General features: G+C 38.2%; 1 protein-coding gene across 2 annotated transcripts; it reads left to right on the top strand.

The window, feature by feature from the left end:
• The first annotated feature begins 1,957 nt into the window (after positions 1 to 1,957).
• LOC113539399 (protocadherin Fat 4) lies at positions 1,958 to 20,136 on the top strand. Of its 2 annotated transcripts, none has more exons than XM_026935146.3 (18): positions 1,958 to 2,033; positions 2,482 to 2,740; positions 3,776 to 3,947; positions 4,904 to 5,248; positions 5,870 to 6,780; positions 6,892 to 7,066; positions 7,339 to 7,519; positions 8,100 to 8,350; positions 8,791 to 13,125; positions 13,723 to 13,824; positions 13,921 to 14,222; positions 14,418 to 14,503; positions 15,370 to 15,549; positions 16,405 to 16,532; positions 16,685 to 16,902; positions 17,037 to 17,295; positions 18,004 to 19,128; positions 19,693 to 20,136. In XM_026935146.3, the coding sequence occupies exons 3-18, from the start codon at positions 3,872 to 3,874 to the stop codon at positions 19,914 to 19,916; spliced, it is 8,898 nt and encodes a 2,965-aa protein (XP_026790947.3). In that variant the 5' UTR covers positions 1,958 to 2,033; positions 2,482 to 2,740; positions 3,776 to 3,871; the 3' UTR covers positions 19,917 to 20,136. The 2 variants fall into 2 exon arrangements, with proteins under 2 accessions (XP_026790947.3, XP_026790946.3); XM_026935145.3 differs by having other exon boundaries at positions 2,482 to 2,809.
• Positions 20,137 to 20,825: the final 689 nt, after the last annotated feature.

The raw sequence follows: 20,825 nt of genomic DNA, 5'->3' as shown, positions 1-20,825 counted from the left end.
ACTGTAGCACATATTGTTGAAAAGGTTAATGCTGGCTATGATAGAAAGGTGTCAGAACACAGTGCATTGCAGCTTGCTGCGTATGGGGCTGAGTAAGCTGCAGTCCAGTCAGAGTGCCCATGCTGACCCCTGTCCACTGCCTATAATGGCACATGAGCATCAGAACTGGACCATGGAAGAAGGTGACCTGAACTGATGAATCACATTTTCTTTAATGTCATATGGACCGTCAGGTGTGTGCTTCACTGGGGAAGAGATGGCACCAGGATGCACTATGGGAAGAAGGCAACCCGGCGGAGGCAGTGTTATGCTCTGGGCAGTGTTCTGCTGGGAAATCATGGGTCCTGGCATTCATGTAGATGTTACTTTGACATGTATCACCTACCTAAACATTGTTGTTCAGGAATGGATGGAGGAACATGACAAAGAGTTTTGACTTGGCCTCCAGATTCCCCAGTTCTCAATCCGCTCGAGCATCTGTGGGATGTGCTGGACAAACAAGTGGCCACACCTCCACACCTCAGGACTTAAGGGATCTGCTGCTAACATCTTGGTTCCAGATACCACAACACACCTTCAGAGGTCTTGTGGAGTCCATCCCTCGATGGCTCAGAGCTGTTTTCGCGGCACAAGGGGGACCTTTCACAATATTAGGCAGGTAGTTTTAATGTTATGGCTGATCGGTATGTGTATATATATGTATACATATACATATACATACATATATATATATATATATATATATATATATATATATATATATATATATATATATATATGTATATATATATATATATATATATATATATATATATATATATATATATATATCAAGGAACAAGCTTTTCAGGGATCAGCCAAGTGGGTGGAGCGTCTGCAGAGTTGTTGATTTTCAGTTAATGTTAAATTAAGTTAAATTAATATATTTCTCTTGAGGTTTTATACAATTTTTATTACAGTTTGAGAGAATATATATTATATATATATAGAGAGACAAATTATCCAAAAATCTGAAAAATGTTTGACATGACCAAAAATGATCCTTTCTACCTGTAATGTCATGCCTTATTAAATTATTTATTTATTTGTTTGTTTGTTTATTACAAAAAGAACAGTTGTATTCTGAAGCAATGGCAATTAAAACCTGTCAGACTGAGGCTTTTCATTTACACTGACATCTAGTGGTTGTCATTTGTAATAACATCAAGCCTTCAGTAATTGTGTGATCACACAAAGGTGAATACAATTTAAAAAGAAAAATTAAGATAAGGGTTTCATACACTCACTGTAAATGATCTGTTCAAATTATTGAACACAGGGCATGAGGAAGTATGGTGCAGTGTGTTGATGCTGGCATTTTGCAAGACTGATATTTTTATATTCACTTTGGGAATGCACTGTAGGCCTACATGATGAGCTGTTGTAGGAAGGTATGTGTAATGCATGCATAGAACTGCTTATTTGTTTTCACCCCCCCAAAAAATTGTTAAAAATAAGCATTTATCATTTTTGGTTTAGAATATTTTGCCAATGTAAGAGTATATCCTCTTTATCATGCTTCTTGTACAGCCAGGCTTCTATTAAGATGTCAAATTCTTCCCTCCCTTTTGTTGAATGCTTGCCCCCAGAAAAGTAAAACAATTCTCATGTGTTGGGAGTGACAAGAGGCTGTACATAAGCTGCATAGCAGAAGGCTATGGGAGCATGTCTATAAAAAAAACGACTTCTGTTGATACAACACGGATTAATATTCTCCGCCATTGTGTTCCTGTTTTGGAAAACTGTCCAAAGCCCATCTGCCGAGACTCTTTTCACACATCGGCCTCTCTATTCACCTTCTGGGTGAGTGCCATGCTGTTGCCCAGTGAATTGAAACCTCTAAAAGGAGGGGGCAGAGGGGGAGGGAAATGATTTAAATAGATCATTGTCAACTTGACAATAAAGGTGGGCAGACACAGGGAGACAGCGACTAGAGCAATAAATATGCAGGAATAAATGCTGGTGTTTCTGAGCATGAATTATCAAATGTGTGGGTAAGCCTAAATAAAACAATACTTTTAGTTCTATGATTATATAAGACATTTCGTGAAAAAAGTAAATTGCCAAATGGTGGAGAATGAAAAACAGCAGAGATGTTCCTCAGTGGAAAGGCTCTATACTGTATATTCATGCTTTACTTACTTATGTACCAAGTAAATATTAAACAAAATGACCAAGTAAAAAGACACTGACCTTGCCTCCAAAGAATTTGTCAGAAAAAAAACTAGTTACTTTAAAAACGATATAAAGCACAGTTATGTGTATTTTGACATTGATTAAACTGAAAAGTTTAATGATTGAATTTTCTGATATTTAAATCAAAACTAGGTTTTACTGCAAGCACTTTATACTTTTAATCATGTGGAAAATTGTACTTTAGATTGACATTATAGTGTATATATTAATTAAGGAGGCTAAAAGATTTATGCTTCTTTTACTTAGGTAAAGCTGTCAGATTTCGCCCAACAGTTGCCAGATAACTGCACTCCATAAAACGGATTTACTTGCTCAACAGGGGCGGACTCCAAAGGCTTTTTTCCCCCCTCTTCATTCCTACACAGCTCTAGAAAAAGCAGAGCCCTTTGTATCAGAGCCTTCTTTCCCCTGGACTTGCATCAGTTTTAAGGATGTTAAACTTCGAGTGCACAGCAGTATTCTCTGACGTTTCACTTCTGAAGACTTTCTCTACCTGCACAGAGAGGTAAATGGATGCACACAACTAATGGCTCCTTTAGGATTGATGAGACTCAGGTTCCTTGTGCTCTCTTTGGTGAGTACATTGGTAACTTCAGTGATTTGATCTGAATATTGTTGCAGCATACTTTCCAATGCTTTACAATTCACCAACAGGTCTGGATTTTCAAGATTTCAGAATGATATATTTTGACTAAGTTCTAGGCTGTCCTTGATTTTTTCCTCATTTAGGAGGGTTACCAACTAATATAGGACCAAAGTAAGTGCCACTATGATTCTATTTTAAATAAAAACTAACTAACTACATAAATAAATAAATGACATTTTAAAAATAATTCGTACTTCAGTAATTCTGCATTACGGCAACCTGGTATTTATTTATTTATTTTTAGCTTTGTAAAATCACATTTCCATATGATTTATAAAAGATGCTCGAATATTATGGTTGAATGTCTCAAAGTGCTTATAGTTATATGATCTTTGAATCTTGGTATATTAATGGTTCCTTCGGAAAAGTAAGTGGCACTATATTTCTATTTTCATTTAAAATAAATAAATAAATAAGGTGTTAATCAAATAATTTGTCCTCCAGTAACTCTGCATTACGGAAACACATTTATTTATTTATTTATTTATTTATTTATTTAAATATTTGAACCTTTTAAATTTACTTCCAAATTGACATTTCCAAGTTTATAAAAATATGTTGTTTTATGTCCCAATGTGCCTGCAGTTATATGATCTTAGAAACTTGGTTTACTTGCCCAGTACCTTGGGGAATCCAAACAACACACTGAGGTTGGTGAGGGATACTGTGAAAGACGGAAAAACAAGGACTCACAAAGAAGAGACCTTAGAAATCAAGGGATAGTGTTTCTGCTTTTAGAAAAGGTCCCTCACAATGAGCCTTTTTCTTCAGGTCTTGGGGGAACTGGGTACAAATGTCACAATATGCAGCGGTTCCCACGGTAGTAATGTCAGTTTTACAATGAACAAAAATGGATTTAACTGTGGCTCCAACCATTTCTTCTTGATTCTACAGATTCTTTGCACACTGGCTGTAATTCAGGTGAATTGTGCAAATCTGTTAGAAGGTCTGGCTTCTCCCACTAATGACTGGTTGAACATCTCCATTCCTATGAACAGAGCCAGCACTCAGTTATTCTTCTCCAAATCTGTATATTCTTTTGAAGTGAAAGAAGATACACAGCCAGGTGGGTTTAACTTGAGATTATGGTCCTTTTTACCACAGCACTGTTCCCAAATCTGACTGGGCAGAAGGTGTTGATTAATTTTCTATAACTGCAGCTCTGACAATAGTGGTGGCTGTAATTCAAATCACAGGTTTATATTAATCTGCTTATTCTAATATATTATATTTTCTACAATAACAACTTACACACAGACTTGACTGGCAGATGCTCCACATAGAAGGATTAAAAAAGTGTTTAAAAAGTGAGGTTTTCTGTTAGGAGGCAGAATTTTTTTGGAAGGAGCCTCCAGTATCAGTGCTATGTAACAGTCAGACGTAGAGCTATAACTGTAAGTTTTCTGACATAAGAAAGTCCTCAGGACAGAGGGAGAGAAAAAAGAGAGGCTGTTTATAGCTGCTGTAACATAAACGACAACAGAAACTAACTTGTTTCACAGATGTTCCACAACATTAACCATAAATATAAATGGATAGAAAAGTATGCCGTTGCACATTATAATGAAAAAAATTGCTTGTGTTGCGTTGGCAATTTGCATTGGCAAATTATTGTGGTATAAGAGAAATAAAGTACTTTGGGATGTGCTGTTTAGGAAAATGATCAACTTCAGGGTGGTAGAAGTAACTTGTTTTTGAATTCCTTATTTAATACCACAGCCTATATCTGTAGCCTGGGTTAGGTATAAAGCTCTTATGTGTATGTGGTGTGCAGCATTCCACAAATACTACCTATTGTTTTCCCATGAGATTGAGTGCCACCTCCTACTAAGCATGATCCTTTTTAATTTAACTAATTCACTACCAGATTCTCTCTACAAAATGCAAGAAACTGGACAATATAACACTGAAACCTTTGGCATATGACATGAGATTTTTTAATTTCTACATCACTCAAAATCATTATGTAAAGACCATCTAAAAGGGACTCCCTCTGTGTCCTTGATCTGTCCTCTGACACAGGAACAATTGTGGGACATCTGGAAGCAGTGCATAATGAAGGACACAGGAACCTAATGTATTCTGTGCTGGAGGATGATGGAGATGGCCTTTTCCTTCTCAACCCACATTCTGGAGAGTTCCTTTTATCCCGCATGTTGGATTTTGAGGCAGAGCAATTCTACATCCTAACAGCAGCAGCGCAGTACAGGGATAGTCAGATTACTAGGGTCAGGGTGTATTTCAACGTGGCTGATGTCAATGATAACCCACCAGTGTTCAAACTGAATGTCTACTCCGTCTCCCTGCAAGAAGATGCACGTGTTGGTCTGTGTTTCCTCAACCTGAATGTCTCAGATGCTGATGATGGTTAGTACAAATGGCACAGCATTGCAAATGTTACATTCTTATTGGTTCTCATATCATAAAATAATTATATTTTTTATGGCTTTCTATGAGCTCTTTTAGTCTACTGGACTACCACCTAGACATTAAAAAATAATAAATAAAATCTGCCTGGTGTAGTTGACTCACTCTGTCATCTATTTGCTTCAGGAGTTAAGCCGTAAGGTTCACGCATTTGGTTTGAAAGGCATGCCCCAGCTGGAATGGTGGAAGCAGTCTCATTAAGTCTTACGTCATAGATCCTTTGTAGCCTCCCAGAGACGATGAATAGAAGAGCTGTCTCAGGGGAACTGCCTGCCTGCGCTAACAATGAAAAAGCCCCTCTGCTTGCTTTGTGTTGTGTTTAAGATGGCAGACTATACTGTAGACTCATCATCATTTATTTGGACACATTAAATGCTCATACGGTTGAAATAAATAGACATTAGAAAAGGGTGATGGCTTAAATAGAGGACTCTCTAGCTTTCTGGGCAAAAAAATGACAATCCAGATAGTGTTACAGACATATGGCACATACATCTGTCAGCAATCTGGGAATTTAATTCTCCTAATGTTCTTTTTTCTCCCTTTTGTCTTAATTTGCAGGAATAAATGGAGAATTGGATATAGACGTAATATCAGGAGACAACGAAAACACGTTTTCAATAAACCAAATGGATAATTTGTGCCTAAAACAAGAGTTAGACAGAGAGAAATGTGCAATGTACAGTCTTTTAATTCAGGCCAATGATCGTTCGCTACCTGAAGACACACGTCTCACAAGCACTGTGCGTGTTTCTATTTATGTTGAGGATATTAATGACAATGCTCCACTCTTCACATCAGACAATACTGTTTCCTGTCCAGAGGATATTCCTCTTCAGTCTGTTGTTACAGTTATACAAGCAGTCGATGCAGACTCTGGAGCCAATGGGGATGTTCTGTACAGTCTAGAGAATTTAGGAAGGGGATCATTCAGCATCGGTCGCACAACTGGAGTCATATATCTGCAGAAACAATTGGACAGGGAGCTTGAAGAGGTAATTACGGTAACGGTAACGGTCAGAGATAAAGGATTTCCTCAGCTGTCTAGCTCAATGAACCTGACAGTGCTTGTTGAGGACATCAATGACCATGACCCAGTGTTCTCACAGGCCTCATATAGTGTGCTTATATATGAAGACACTCCTCCTGGAACAGGCCTGCTAACCATTCAAGCAAATGATAATGACACTGGGCATAACGGAGAAGTGCGGTATGAGATCTCTGAGAGTGGCTTTGTAGTGGACTCAGTCCTGGGTGTCATATCAGTAATACACCAGTTTGACAGAGAGAGGAATTCTTTCTATTCTTTCATCGTTACAGCAATGGATAAGGGGGGTATTCAAAGATCTTCAACAGCCACCATCAATATCGCACTACTGGATGTAAATGACTATGTTCCTGTTTTCTCCCAAGAACTACTCACTTTACATGTATTAGAGAATGGGGAAGAGCCTTCACAGACCACTCACCAGGTTTCTACCCTTTTACAAATCCATGAAAAAAACTAGCATTTAGTAGTCTGGAATTCACAATTATAATAATAATACCTATATAATTTATAAAACACTGCATGTCTTTTCCAGATAACTGCATTTGATGAAGACCTGGGAGTAAACAGCCATTTAACATACTTTATAGAGAATGGAAATTCAGAGGAGTTGTTCATATTACATCCAAATGGAACATTCCAGATATTACAAAATCTTGACAGGGAGGTACAAAGTCACCACAGATTAACGATTATCGCTGTCGACTCAGGTGATAAAATATTTTATTTTCTGTTGATACAACACAGAATAATAATTATACTATCTAATAATACAATAAGTTGAATTTCCTAGGTGCATCTGTCACCTTGATAATCTTACTGACTATTGAGACTTAAAATATGCCTAGTGTATTGTGTATAGTGTGCATGTCATTATATGATTCTCAACAGAACTACAGAAAATGCTGTGAATGTACATGAATTAAAGGAGGCCTGATGGCAGTTCAGGTAAATCCTGGTCATTATGGTTTTTACTTTCTAGGTTTTCCACCACTGACAGGAACAGGGACTATACATGTTCTTGTTGATGATGTCAATGACAATGAGCCTGTATTTGATGATGATGAATTTAGTACATTTATATCAGAAGATGACCCAATTGGAACGATATTTGCAACAATTACAGCCACAGACAAAGATGTTGGTGTAAATGGGCAAATAAGGTAATTGGTTAAACTTTCTTCAAGTATGAAACTATACTGTATGTACTACAAATGACAGAATTTCCTGATGTAAAATTTGTTTCTCTTTTGTTAATATCTCAACCAGAACTAAAGGGTGAATCATTTTAAAATCTGTTAATGTCCAAAAGTAAAAATTCAAAATCTTTAAATGTGATTGCATTTAGAGATTTGATTCCAACTGCAGCACAGGAGATCAGGGACATTTTGACAGCTGGTATTTGATTACAAACGGAACTGATTATGTCAATTAATCAATTGATAATGTTGTTTCCCTATGACAACTTGATCAAAGTGTGGCAATGTTTTTAGACATACTCACTGTTTTTACCACTGTGTTTGTTAAACTGGCTTCATACCCAACATGATCATTGCAGGATGATAGCCTAGGCAACATCTCCATGTCATTTTCGTGAAATATATTCATGGTTTCTTATTTGGCTGTTCACAAGAATTCAGCCACAGCGACATCTGACAGGCTTTCCCAGACTGAGACACATACTGTATGATTTAAATAAGTGAATTCAAATATACTGCAAACTGACTCCCATATTTTATGCAGATATTCTTTAGAAGGATCCAATGCACCGTTTTCCATAAATGAAACAAATGGAGAACTATTTAACAGTGGTGCCCTGGACAGAGAGACTACGGGCTCTTACAGTTTGACTGTAGTTGCTCATGATGGGAACGCCAGCAATTCTCTCTCAAGTTCGGCTACTGTACGAGTGATAGTAGGAGATGTGAATGATAACTCACCCCAGATACTCTATGGACCATATGTGGCCAATGTGCCTGCTGAGCTGACCAAAGGTAAGAGTCATCTTTAAGAACAGGCATAGTCATATAATCATGGTAACTATACTTAATGTCAAATTGTAAAATGGAGAGTTTTGGTTCTATTACAATGATTTTATCATGGCTAAAGGTATCTTAGGCAATTCACTTCCTTTTGTTCTGCTTTGCATTGTGCCTAAGAACATCCTTAACCCAGATCACTTAAGCATATGCCATTGTGGCCTATTTCATTATTCTCGACTTCTATATTTTCAGTATAAAAATGAAATGGAATTAACTGTGATGCAGTCAGAGGTAGACTTATTGTATTAGAAAAGCATCATATGATGACAGATATAAAAACACATTTGGGTAGAGATTGTGTACACAATAAAAATGAATCAACTAATTAATATTTGTATATTATATTCTATACATCTGACTTTTCAATCTGTATTTTATGAATACCCTTGCAGGATCAGTAGTGTGTGCAGTGATGGCCAAGGATGCAGATGAAGGAAAGAATGGACAGCTGAATTTCTCTCTATATGGACAATATGCCCACCTCTTTAATATAAATTCTGACAGGGGAACGATTTTCACCACAGCGACCCTCAAAAGAACAAGAGATATTACAGTCAGTGTTCGTGTGCAGGATGGAAGCGCCAATCCTAAAATGGACACCACCACCTTAACTGTGCGATTTCAAAATGCTTCAGATTTTCCACATCTTGTAGTGCATGTTAATCAGCATTTGCTCTCTGAGGACACACCTCCTGGAACTGTGGTGGCAGTAGCTACAGCAGACACGCATAGATTAGGACCTATATCTTTTTACTTGGCAACTGGAAACAATGGCGAGGTATTTGAACTGCACGAGAAGACTGGCGAGATCAAGGTGAAAGAATCTTTGGATTTTGAAAGCAACAAAGATTTCTATCTTTTAGTTGAGGCTAGAGACTCAGGTGTCCCACCATTTTCCACTTATGCTGAAATTTATTTGAATGTCAGTGATGTGAATGATAACCCACCTGTCTTCACGAAGGAAGAGTATTGGTGCGAGGTGTTTGAGAATTTACCCATGGGTTTGGTTTGTGATGTGGTTGCTACTGATGCTGACTCACATGCATATGGACAAGTACAATATGCCATTTTGTCTGGTAACATTGATGGTGCATTTACAATAGATAAAACCCATGGCTTTCTTAGAACAAAAAGGAGTTTAGACAGAGAGGACATACCAGAGTACAAACTTATTATTAAAGCTATAGATAAAGATGACAGTAGGTACACTTCTACTGCAGTAGTAAATATAGTTGTTTTGGACACAAATGACCATGCACCTCGTTTCTCTGAGATCTTCTTTATAGAGGTTTCTGAGGATGCACTAGTTGGCTTTCCAGTGATTCACATAACAGCCATGGATGAAGATACTGGTAGTAATGCTATCATTTCTTATTCTATTGAAGACCAGACTGAGCAAATACCTTTCAGTATTGATAAAAATAGTGGAACAATATTTGTGGTGGGCCCTTTGGATAGAGAGCATCAAGACCATTATATTGTGAGAGTTAATGCCAATGATTCAGCTTGGAGTATCAGTACAGATGTCACCATAGTCATCACAGATATTAATGACAATACACCATTTTTTTCTCAGTCCACATACTTTGTAACCATCCCTGAGACTAAAAACCAGGACACTTTCATCTTAAAAGTCACTGCCATGGACAGGGACCTTGGACCAAATGCCCAAATTTTGTACTTTATAGAACCAACTAATGAGAAGTTCTTCGTTAATATATCCACTGGAGACATTTCTACAAAACAACTGATTATCCTCAATGAATCTGAATCTCAAAGCTTTAATTTTACTGTTGTAGCTGTAGATTGTGGCAGTGTGCCTTTGAACAGCTCAGTCATGGTCACAGTAATGTTTGTTCAGTATAATTATTTTCCACCCTCTTTTTTGCCATTTATGCCAAATTTGTCAGTTCCTTTTACCTTGCCTATGGGAACAGAGGTTCTCCAGTTAACAGCCATAGATCCAGACTTTCCAAAAAAGAACAACAGTGTTGAGTATATCATCAGTGGTGGAAATGCATCAAATTATTTTGAGGTGGAACATTTTACTGGAAAAATACGTCTGAATAGAACATTCAGGCTAAGCTTGAGCACTTTCCTCAATCTTGTAGTTACAGCAACAGACAGAGGCTTCCCTCCTCTTTCTTCCCAAATTGACATCAAGCTGGAAGTAACACAGGAAAATTTGTTCAATCCACGTTTTTCAGAAAATCACATTGCATTTTCTGTCCCTGAAAACCTCCTTTTGGGGTCGGTCATTGGGAAAATTCAGGCACAAGATCAAGATGCTGGTTTGAGTGGATTAGTGTCTTACTCAATTGAAGGTGGGAATAAGGATGGACTGTTTTATGTGGAGCACCTTTCAGGACTGATCAAGCTAGCTAAACCCCTTGACTTTGAAAAGGTAGAAATTCATCGCATTCTTGTCATTGCCAAAGATGGAGCCTGGTTCTCTAAGACTGGGAGAATCAATGTCACCATAAATGTTACAGACATTAATGATAATCCACCAGTCTTCACTTCTACCGAGTACATGAGTTCTGTCTCAGAAAACAGTGTAATAGGATCTTCAGTGATTCAGATCATTGCCACTGATAAAGATTCTGGAAGTAATGCACAGGTAACATATTCACTAATATCAGGGCACACAGATTACTTCTCTTTGGATTCCATAAATGGCACTATAACCACCCTTGAGATGTTTGACTTTGAGCAACAGCAAAGTTTTGAACTTACTGTCAAGGCTTCTAACTTAGATAATCAAAATTTATATGATATAGCACATGTTACCATTCAGGTGATAGATGTCAATGAATATATACCAAGTTTCCAGAGACATCTTTACAACTTCTCTGTGCCTGAAACCATGCCTTTGCAAACAGAGATTGGAAGCGTTGTGGCTATAGATCATGACTTGGGGTTTAATGGTGAAATTCATTACTTACTTTTTGGTCAAAGTAAAAAAGCTGGCTTTGTAGTTCATGAAAGGAGTGGAAAAATATACACCTCCAAAGACATGAGAAATCGAGGACAGAATCATGCTGCTCTACACATAATCGCTAAAAACAGAGGGAGCATTACTGGCTTCAACGTTGATGAGGCCCTTGTTCACATACATGTAATTGATGAAAATGATCCTCCAGAGTTTGGTTCTGCTCTCTACACAATAATGGTACGTGAGGATACTTCAATTGGGACCTCTATAGCTAAAGTAAGTGCCTCAGATCAAGATGTGGTACTGAAATGGGGCAGGTTCTCCTATGGCATAGTGAGTGGAAATGTTAACAACTCCTTCAGTATTGATCCTGTCAATGGAATTATCACAGTAAACAATGAGCTAGACAGAGAGTTGTGGCCTTTTTATAACCTTACAGTTATTGCTATTGATGAGGGCTCACCTCCTGTAACAGGCAGCACATCTGTAGTTGTCACCATTATTGACATCAATGATAATTCCCCTAGACTTACATCCACAGATGGATTTGTTAGGGAAAATCAGCCACATGGCACGTTAGTGGCTACGCTGACAGCCATTGATGATGATCTCCCTCCAAATCAAGGTCCTTTCACATATTGGCTGATAAGGCCTGCCTTGAGAAACAGTTTCACACTCACATCTGATGGAGTTCTTTTCACTTCAAGCCCACTGGATCGTGAAGTCAGTCCTTTTTTTGATATACATATGGTAATCCAGGATGCAGGTTCCCCTCCCTTGTCCTCCACCACCATGTTTCATGTTAAAGTTCTGGATGAAAATGACAATCCACCAGTACAAAGAACCATCAATATTTTTGTCAAATATTATGGAACCTTTTTCCATGGAGGACTGATTGGTAACGTGAGACCAGATGATCTGGATGAATTAGATGTATTTAACTGCACTATTATAAATGGACAGATGAAGATGTTTAGTTTTCCTTTTGGGATGTGTGAATTGTGGTCCTCTCCATTTCAAGGAGAGGCAACGCACAATATCACTGTTGAAGCAAGTGACCACTTCCATCCACCAGTAAACAACAGCATCTATGTAAATTATAAAGGCTTTACCAATTTGTCATTGGACAATTGTGTCTTGTTCTATGTCTCTTTTGCCAATCTTGAGAACTTTTTGTCACTGAACTACCTTAAGTTTGCGAAAGCTCTGGATAGCCTCTTTAATCTACAAGCATCTAAGAGTCATGTTTTTGGAATGAGGGTACAAGGCAATGAAACAGTTCTTCTTGCAGCAATGAAAAGTTATAATGGACTGTATCTGAGCGGAATAGTGGCAAGTGGCATCTCACGCATACATAAGAAGTTACTTGAGGTACAGAGCAATGTTACTATATCTCAAATAACCAGTGACCCTTGCTCTGCCAAACCCTGCCAAAATGGTGCCACCTGTAACAAAAATATCCACATCACTCAAGACGTTGCTGTTTTGGAGAGTTCCGGTCTCATATTTGTGTCTCCCCAGTTTGCAGAGGTTTTTAACTGCTCATGCCCTGCTGGCTTTACTGGAACTAGGTGTGAGTATGATATAGATGAATGCTTGGAAAACCCTTGTGAAAATGGAGGTAGCTGTTTTAACAACCCTGGAGGATTTCTATGCCATTGTTCAGAGGGCTTCTCTGGACTGCGTTGCTCTGTTGTTGACAATGAGTGTCAGAGAGTGGTGTGTTCAAATGGTGGGACATGCTGGAATATACAAGGAGGATTCTTCTGTGACTGCAGACCTGGATATGAAGGTAACTAGGATGTTTGTATCTGTCTTTATTTATTTATTTATTTAATTATTTATCCCAATTTGGTCACTTGCCAATTTCCACACACTATCTCATGACAGCTACCAACCGGGGAGGGTGAGGGCTAGCACATGCTTCCTTTGAGACATGTGAAGATAGCAAACACATCTTTTCAAACTGCTGCTCATAGTACATCACAGGGCAGCTGAACGCAGTCAGAGGAAAGTGCTTACTAGAACTCACAGATTCCCACGATTTGTTAGTGTCACTCTTATTGACAGGAGAGTGAGTAATGCCATCCCTCCTATGGTCTCCCTGTGTTCGTGCGGGTTTCCAACAGGTTCTCTGATTTTCTCCTACCTCTCAAAACATTGTCTAAGCTAAATTCCCCCTAGGTGTGAATGAATGTGTGAATGTGTATGTATAGTGCCCTGTGATGGGCTGGAAGGACCTCATGTCCAGCATTCCCAGGATAGGCTCGAGATCCACTGCAACCCTTTCTAGTATAAAGTGGTTACTGAAGATGTATGAATGAAATGAAAATATTTTGAGTACAGTTTCAATTAGAGGTACAAAATAAGTGTTCTTTATTTTCCATAGGAAGATTTTGTGACTACATCATAGACCATTGTGCATCATCCCCTTGCCTCCATGGCCAATGCTCAAATTTTTTAACAGGGTATACTTGTCACTGTCCATTTGGTAAGATGCATTTTTTCATGTGGCATCAAAGTAACATAATTTTTTATTGACATTAGTGTGCAATATTTAGATTTTAACAGTAATATTCATTCTCAGGTGTCACTGGAGTTAACTGTGAAGAGCATAGTTATGGCTTTGAGGAGTTGTCCTATTTGGAATTCCCCCCTTTAAATCCCAGATACAATTTTATCTCTATGGAATTTGCAACTGTGAACCTGAACTCTTTACTTTTGTACAATGCGGGAGAGCTGTCAACTTCAGAATTTCTTGCACTCGAAATTGTGGATGGAAGGCTACGCCTCTCTTTTGATCTTGGGTCAGGGGTTACAAGACTGGAGACAGCCAAACCAGTGGCGGATGGGAGCTTCCACAATGTCACTGTTAGGAGAATTGGAAATGTGGGTCATTTTTCCACACACCAAACATCTATTATATTTACACTTGCCATTATCATTTGGACTAATTAACCATAAACCTATGCCCAAAAGGCTTTTGTGTCTAGGTTTGAGTGTCAAACAATAGAAAAATGTCATCCACTGATCAATTTCTTAAATGCATATCTTATATAATTATACTTTTTTTATGATTTGCAGATAGCCTCTTTGGAGGTTGACACCTGCAGTGCTGATGAGCCCAGAGATTTTTGTTTGTCACAGCATGAAGGTATTGGAACCCAGAGGTAGGTTATGGTATCATGCCACTTTTAGTTAGAAATAATGTCTCTACATAACCGGCTATTTAAGTGCATTAATATGGACAAGAATGAATGCACAAGTTTGTGGCAAGGGGATGATAGTGTAGCCATAGTCCTTATCAAATCCTGATGAAGTAGCATTTGCTGTTTACAACATTGACAAAAAGTCAACAATTTACTGGCAAACATTTTGGCTATGAGCTGTGGTGTTCTCTACTCGCATTGCAAGTAAAAATATTTGAGTCTGGCTAGCATCTTGAATTTCTCATGATATTCTCTCTGTATTGTATTAACAGAGTTATATGACAGCGTTTCACTTTATTTTTCTCTGTTTTGTCAGAGTTTTCTCATGCCTGCATATCCTGACTCTAAAAAGGTTGTTTATCATCCTCGCATGTTAATTAATCAATCTATTAACTGTCAGCCTGATCCTGATTGTCAGCCGATGTGTGTAGTACAGCAGGCAGTGGGATTCGGAAGCTCGTCCTGTATCTACAGCATTGATGTGCCTTAACATGGAGTGCATTATATTTAAACATATATATTAAATGAAAACTATTCTTTTGTCAGTGTGAAGTAGGGTTTATTTTCTTTCTCTGATTTCTGAACCTACTTGTCTTCTGGACAACTACAAATAAAAAACAGATATCCCAGACACTAAATCTGCTTGTCTCAGATGCCTAAGCAAGTGATTTGTCCACCTCCGACTTGGTAATAGAATATTTATCAGTTGTTTTATTTTCTATTACATTTTCTTAGTCACTGTTGATTGGTGATCTTATGTGACTAGTCATAAGTAGCAGAAACTGTGGAATTGTAAAACTTGTAAATTGTGCCATTTTTACATGCAGGACTCTGGAAGTTAGAACCAATAACCTAACACTGGGAGCTGTAAAGTCCATTGATGTAATTTTGCTGAGGCCTTATCAAGTGAGAACTCATAACTTTGTTGGATGTGTGAGAAATATGAAAGTGAATGATGTCTTGCTTGATATTTCAAAGGCTCTGGCATCTCACAAGATACTTGAGATGTAAGTTTTATTGACATGCTATGCATAAACTGAATTAAAAATATATATTAAAATCTGGAGAGAAAAAACATACATGTACATATACAGATACAGCTCAAGAGCTTTGGTAAATGTTCACATCAAACACATCATAACTGTGGCATGGATGTTGGTACCAGAAGGCCTGGTTTGAGTATTTCAGAAACTGCTGCTCTCCTGGGATTTTCACACACAACAGTCTCTAGAGTTTATGCAGAAAGGTGCGAAAAACAAAAAATACCCTGTGAGCCGAGGGTCTGAAAGGGCTCTCCAGTTTGAGCATGTACCCAAGATAGCCTCAGATTCTTGTTCTTGGCTGACAGGAGTGGAACTCAATGTGGTCTTCTGCTGTTGGAGCCAATCCACCTGCAGGTTCGATGTTTTGTGCATGCTGAGATGCTTTTCTACTCACCACATTTGTAAAGAGTGATTATGTAGAGTTACTGTATCCTTCCTGGCAGCTTGAACCAATTTGGTCATTTTCCTCTGACCTCTCTTAACAGCAAGGTGTTTCCACCCACAGAACTGTCACTCGCTCAATGTTTTTTGTTTTTTACACCATTCTGTGTAAACTCTAGAGACTGTTGTGTGTGAAAATTCCAGGAGATCAGCAGTTTCTGAAATACTCAAACCAGGCCTGGTACCAACATCCATGCCACAGTTAAAGTCACAGAGATCACACTTTTTCTTCATTCTGGTGTTTGATATGAACATTAACCGAAGCTCTTGACCTGTATCTGCATGATTTGTTGCATTGCACTGCTGCCATGAGTATATACTATATATATCAGGAATATATACTATAATATGATGTATTTTATTTTTTGTATATTACAGTTGCCCACGGCCAGATGTGGCTCCTTGCAGCAGCAGTAAATGTCTGAATGGAGGAGTATGCCAAGATCTCTGGTCCCATCACTACTGCCAGTGTGCTGAGAATTTCACTGGACCAAACTGTGATAGCAGTAATGCATTTTTTTTTTTAATCTCATTTCCATTCAATTATTTTAATAATTTATATTTGATTATTTTATTATATGAATTGCCAAGATCAACATTGAACATTTATGAAAAATTAAACTGCTTAGGTTTTGAATAATGTCAATTTATTCAATAGATGTCTCTGAGGATCATGGATTATTTTTTGGTGAGGGAACATACATTGAGTTTGTTGTCAAGGAAAGCTACATTAGAAACCAGCTGCTTCTAGCCTTTCTGGATGAAAAAGATGGAGCCAGTCAAGGGTTCATCAGTTTTGAGATCAAAATGAGGACAATCAAAAAGGACAGTGTTTTAATCTTTTGTCAAAGCAAAACAGTGCACCTAGAACTTAAGGTAAGCAACTTGCCTTAGTTCAAGATAGCACGTGAAATCTTAACAAAAAAAGAAGCATAAACACCGATTCTAACAGCATAGTTGGCACAGTAATGTTTAGTCTCTTTGATTTTGTATTTTTTTTACCTATTCAGATACTTGATGGGAAACCTCTGTGGACATTCACACATTTAATATCAGGACAACAGTGGGAGCTCGGTGTGGAGAGTAGTGTGTCAGATGGACAATGGCATGTCCTTCTCTTGCGCAGACATGGACCAAATATCTTTTTACTCCTGGATGAGCAGCTTGTTAGGAATATCACCCATAGCATCATTGGTCAAACTGCTGTTTTAGTAGAGATGATCACTCTGGGATCAGCAGCATCTGGTTATTCAAAAGATCTAGATTTAGGTCAGTAACATCTATTGATATTGTGGCTGATACTGATGTGTGACAATATAGTTTATTCAAAATGCCTATGTAAACTGTACCTTTGTACTTAAGACTCAAAATATTACTAGAAATATACAATGTTTTTAGATTTTTCTCTTTAATAATATTAAAAAACTGACATCATTTTTTAAATTTGTATAGCACCTTTAACAATAGACAAAATTGTCACAAAGCAGCTTTACAGAAATCTGGATGTAGATTTAGATCCTTAATGAACTAGACAGAGGCAAAAAAAAAAAAAAAAAAACACCTCCCTGAGACAATGTGTGAAGGAAACCCTGAATGAAACCAGGCTAAGAAAAGAACCTATCCTCTTCTGAGTGACACTGGATAGTGATTATAAATCATTAGTCTTATACAACTGTATACTATAAAGGCAAACAATACTATACTATGTGTGTTGTAAGTGTGTTTGGTATGAGCGTGTTTGGTATATTATTGTGAATAAGAGTACTGGGATGAGCACTGTGCAGTCTTTATGATTACAGCAACAGTTCTTAGGTACCAGTCTACAGTATCCAGGTGAGATTATCCACTGAAGCAGGGGTGAGACTTGGGTATAAACTGTTTTTTTGTGAAGCAGTAGAGCATCAGGATAGATTATGAAAATTCTGTATTCACTGTAAAATGATTTGCACGCTTATTCTTTTATCTTCCTGTCTTCAGATTTTGTAGGTTGTGTGGACTACCTCAAACTGAATGGATATATCCTACCCTTCACTGGGCACAGTGAGATAGTAGACGCAAAACCCAGTCCTTCACTCTTCCAGAATGACTGTGTTTCTGCAGACCACTGCATCCTCTCGCCTTGCTTTAAGGAATCCTGTCTGACTCAGTCTTGTATAAGTAGCAGTGACTGTATTTCATCTTCTTCAGAAAATGGCTGGTGTGTCTGTTTACAGAATGTCTCTTCTTCACCATGCGGGCCATGCTCATCTCCCACTGAGTACAAAGACAATTGTCTCCAAACCCAGAAACGCCCCCCCTTATGGATTATTGCTATTGCATTTCCTATAGCTCTCATACTACTAATCTTAAGCCTCTGCTTTGTCCTGAAGAGACGTGGGACTCTTTGGCACATCAAACACAGAAGTCAGCCCTGTACTGAAGCACCAACAAAACAACATGGCACAGATAATGTGGCATTCAGTCCGGACGATGGTGATGGTGGTGTCCAAAACATTTCTAATGAGAACAGCAAGAAACCAGATCTGATAGTTGCAGGGGAACTGAGGCAGCGAGTTGAAAGCTTTAGCCATAGCCATCTAACAGGGTTTGGGGGAAGTGAGCTAGAGTACTATGAAATTGACAGTAGATATACAACATGCTGCTCTAATATCAAGCCCCTGCAAATAAACACAGATAGTTATGATAAGTTAGGCCTGAATGAGAGTTTGGGAAAAGATGGTATTCCACACTCACAAAACTCTCAAGTTTCCCCATCCATGTGTGAAGAAACAACAAAGATGCAGTCTCATTCCTATCCTGAATCTTCAGCTCTTAGACATGGCATATTGTGTACTACAAGAATTTGTGGTAAAGTGGAAGATGGGTGCAAAAACCATCAAGCCCGCCTCCTTTCCAAGCTTACCCCTGAACTAAGAGATCCCCCTCGTTTCCTCTCTGTAGATGAGGTTAAAATACTAAGCATTCCCCTAGGTCAAACCAAAGTGGGAGAGAGCTCATCAGAAAGTGATAGCCACAGCTCCTTCACTTGCTCAGAATATGACTGTGAGAGAGAACTCTACTTTATCAGCGCACAGGACAAGACCGATGAGCATGTGAGTGAAGGTACGTACCGCAGAGCAGATTTTACTTGTTAAGGAGTGGGTTCAAAAGGAAAGATTTATCCCATTATTGTTTACATTTATATGACAGAACTATTATAGAATTATTTTAGGCAACTTGATTTTCCATATTAACATTAGCGAAGCCCAGTTTTTCCAAATTAGCAACCTTGGCACAAGATGTAGACTGTGCCTGTGTAGACCACTTCAGCAACTTTATTTCAGAAAGAGGCAAGAGAAAACTCTAACTGTCCTGACTGTCCTGCACTTAGTATGGCTCTTCAGCTCACATCACAGCTGCTGGTTATACAATTTGAGGGAGCAGGCACCTGTGTGTAAAGCCTGGCTGAGTGCTTACACATGCAGATGTTCCCAGCAACCAGTTACTCCCTGAGACAACAAGACAACTTCTAGCAACTTTTTGTGCATGCATTAGCTACGTTCCACTAAAAAGAGGTCCACAATGGCGTGTCTACCCATTTAGAAAGTGTACAGTTCTGTCTTCAACTTTTTTTCTGTCCTTTTAGTCACTGGACTGTTAGCCCATTTTTTTCCCTCTATGTTACAGACTGGTCAAGAGGACAGCTCATACTGGCTGTTCCATCACCCTTCAGAGACATCCAGACTCCTTCAGATAGACCTGCCTCTGGGAACATCCAGCAATGGGAAAGCCTCCTTGACCTAGGAGTCCACTTTAATACCTACGCAGATGTTTTTGAGGACATAGCAAGGCTCCCTGTCATTCAAACACATGATGGTGATGCTCACAGTGATGAAGAACATATTATTTGAAAACACTATTGCAGTATCTATAAGCCTTTGAGTTTTTTATGCATACAGTTGCTCATAAAGGGCAATATAACATTCTCCATATTCCTTATGTCAATATGCTCTTTTCCTTTTGTTTGGACATTGAAGGCCTCATATAGTACATTTTTCCCTAAGGTGTGAATGTACTATTATGTACTGTAACTGAACAGATTCACCATTAAAACACCTTTCCAGTTTTAAAGTGTGTTTTCTGTGCCCAGAAATAAATGCACTGGTTCCACAGTGACTACTATCTGACCTTGCTCTGGCAATTGTTCAGCAAGGAGCCAGTTTAATGAATGTGGTGGTAAAACCTTGTCTAAAACCTTGCTAGCTAAGTGTGATTTCCTCTCACAGTGAATGTCATGCTTTGGTTAAGTTGATGGGTAGTTACTTGTCATAGTGAAATGCACATAAGCCTTATCAGTTTAGGTTGCAGTCAGAGATTGATCAAGTGAAGAAGCGATGATAAGGCTTATGTTTAAATGCAGCGAGTGACTTTTACCTCAGGTGTTGAGTCAGAGACTGATGTGGATGATGCTGATAATCAATGTGGGAACTCATTTCCAATTTTAAACTCATAATTCTTTAAAATTTTGCAGTAATGTTTTTCCATAAGTACATTGTAAAAATGTTGAAGTAGGAACTTAAATGTAATCTTTATTTGTAGTTGAGATACGTGCAAAAGAGGAAACATATTTCAGTTCAGGAAAATCTGTATTTTTCACAAAAAAAATATATAAAAAAAAATTTCAAAATTTGATCATGTGAAGAGCTTTCCCAGGCTGTCACATATATAAGAACAAAATATACACACTATCTTGCAGTTCATGAAGTTACCACATGAGGTCGCTATTTTTTTAAAAAAAAAACAAAAAACAAAAAAACAGG

Source organism: Pangasianodon hypophthalmus, chromosome 14, assembly GCF_027358585.1.
Source record: "Pangasianodon hypophthalmus isolate fPanHyp1 chromosome 14, fPanHyp1.pri, whole genome shotgun sequence".
Lineage (NCBI taxonomy): Eukaryota > Metazoa > Chordata > Actinopteri > Siluriformes > Pangasiidae > Pangasianodon > Pangasianodon hypophthalmus.
Note: the sequence above shows the minus strand (reverse complement) of the source record. Positions and strands in the feature narration are given on the sequence as shown.

Coding starts and splice junctions, on each gene's coding strand:
- LOC113539399 (XM_026935145.3), top strand. CDS start 2,762: ATGGCTCCTTTAGGATTGATGAGACTCAGGTTCCTTGTGCTCTCTTTG. Junction 5,249..5,869: donor TGTCTCAGATGCTGATGATG/GTTAGTACAAAT, acceptor CTTAATTTGCAG/GAATAAATGGAGAATTGGAT. Junction 13,825..13,920: donor TACTTGTCACTGTCCATTTG/GTAAGATGCATT, acceptor ATTCATTCTCAG/GTGTCACTGGAGTTAACTGT.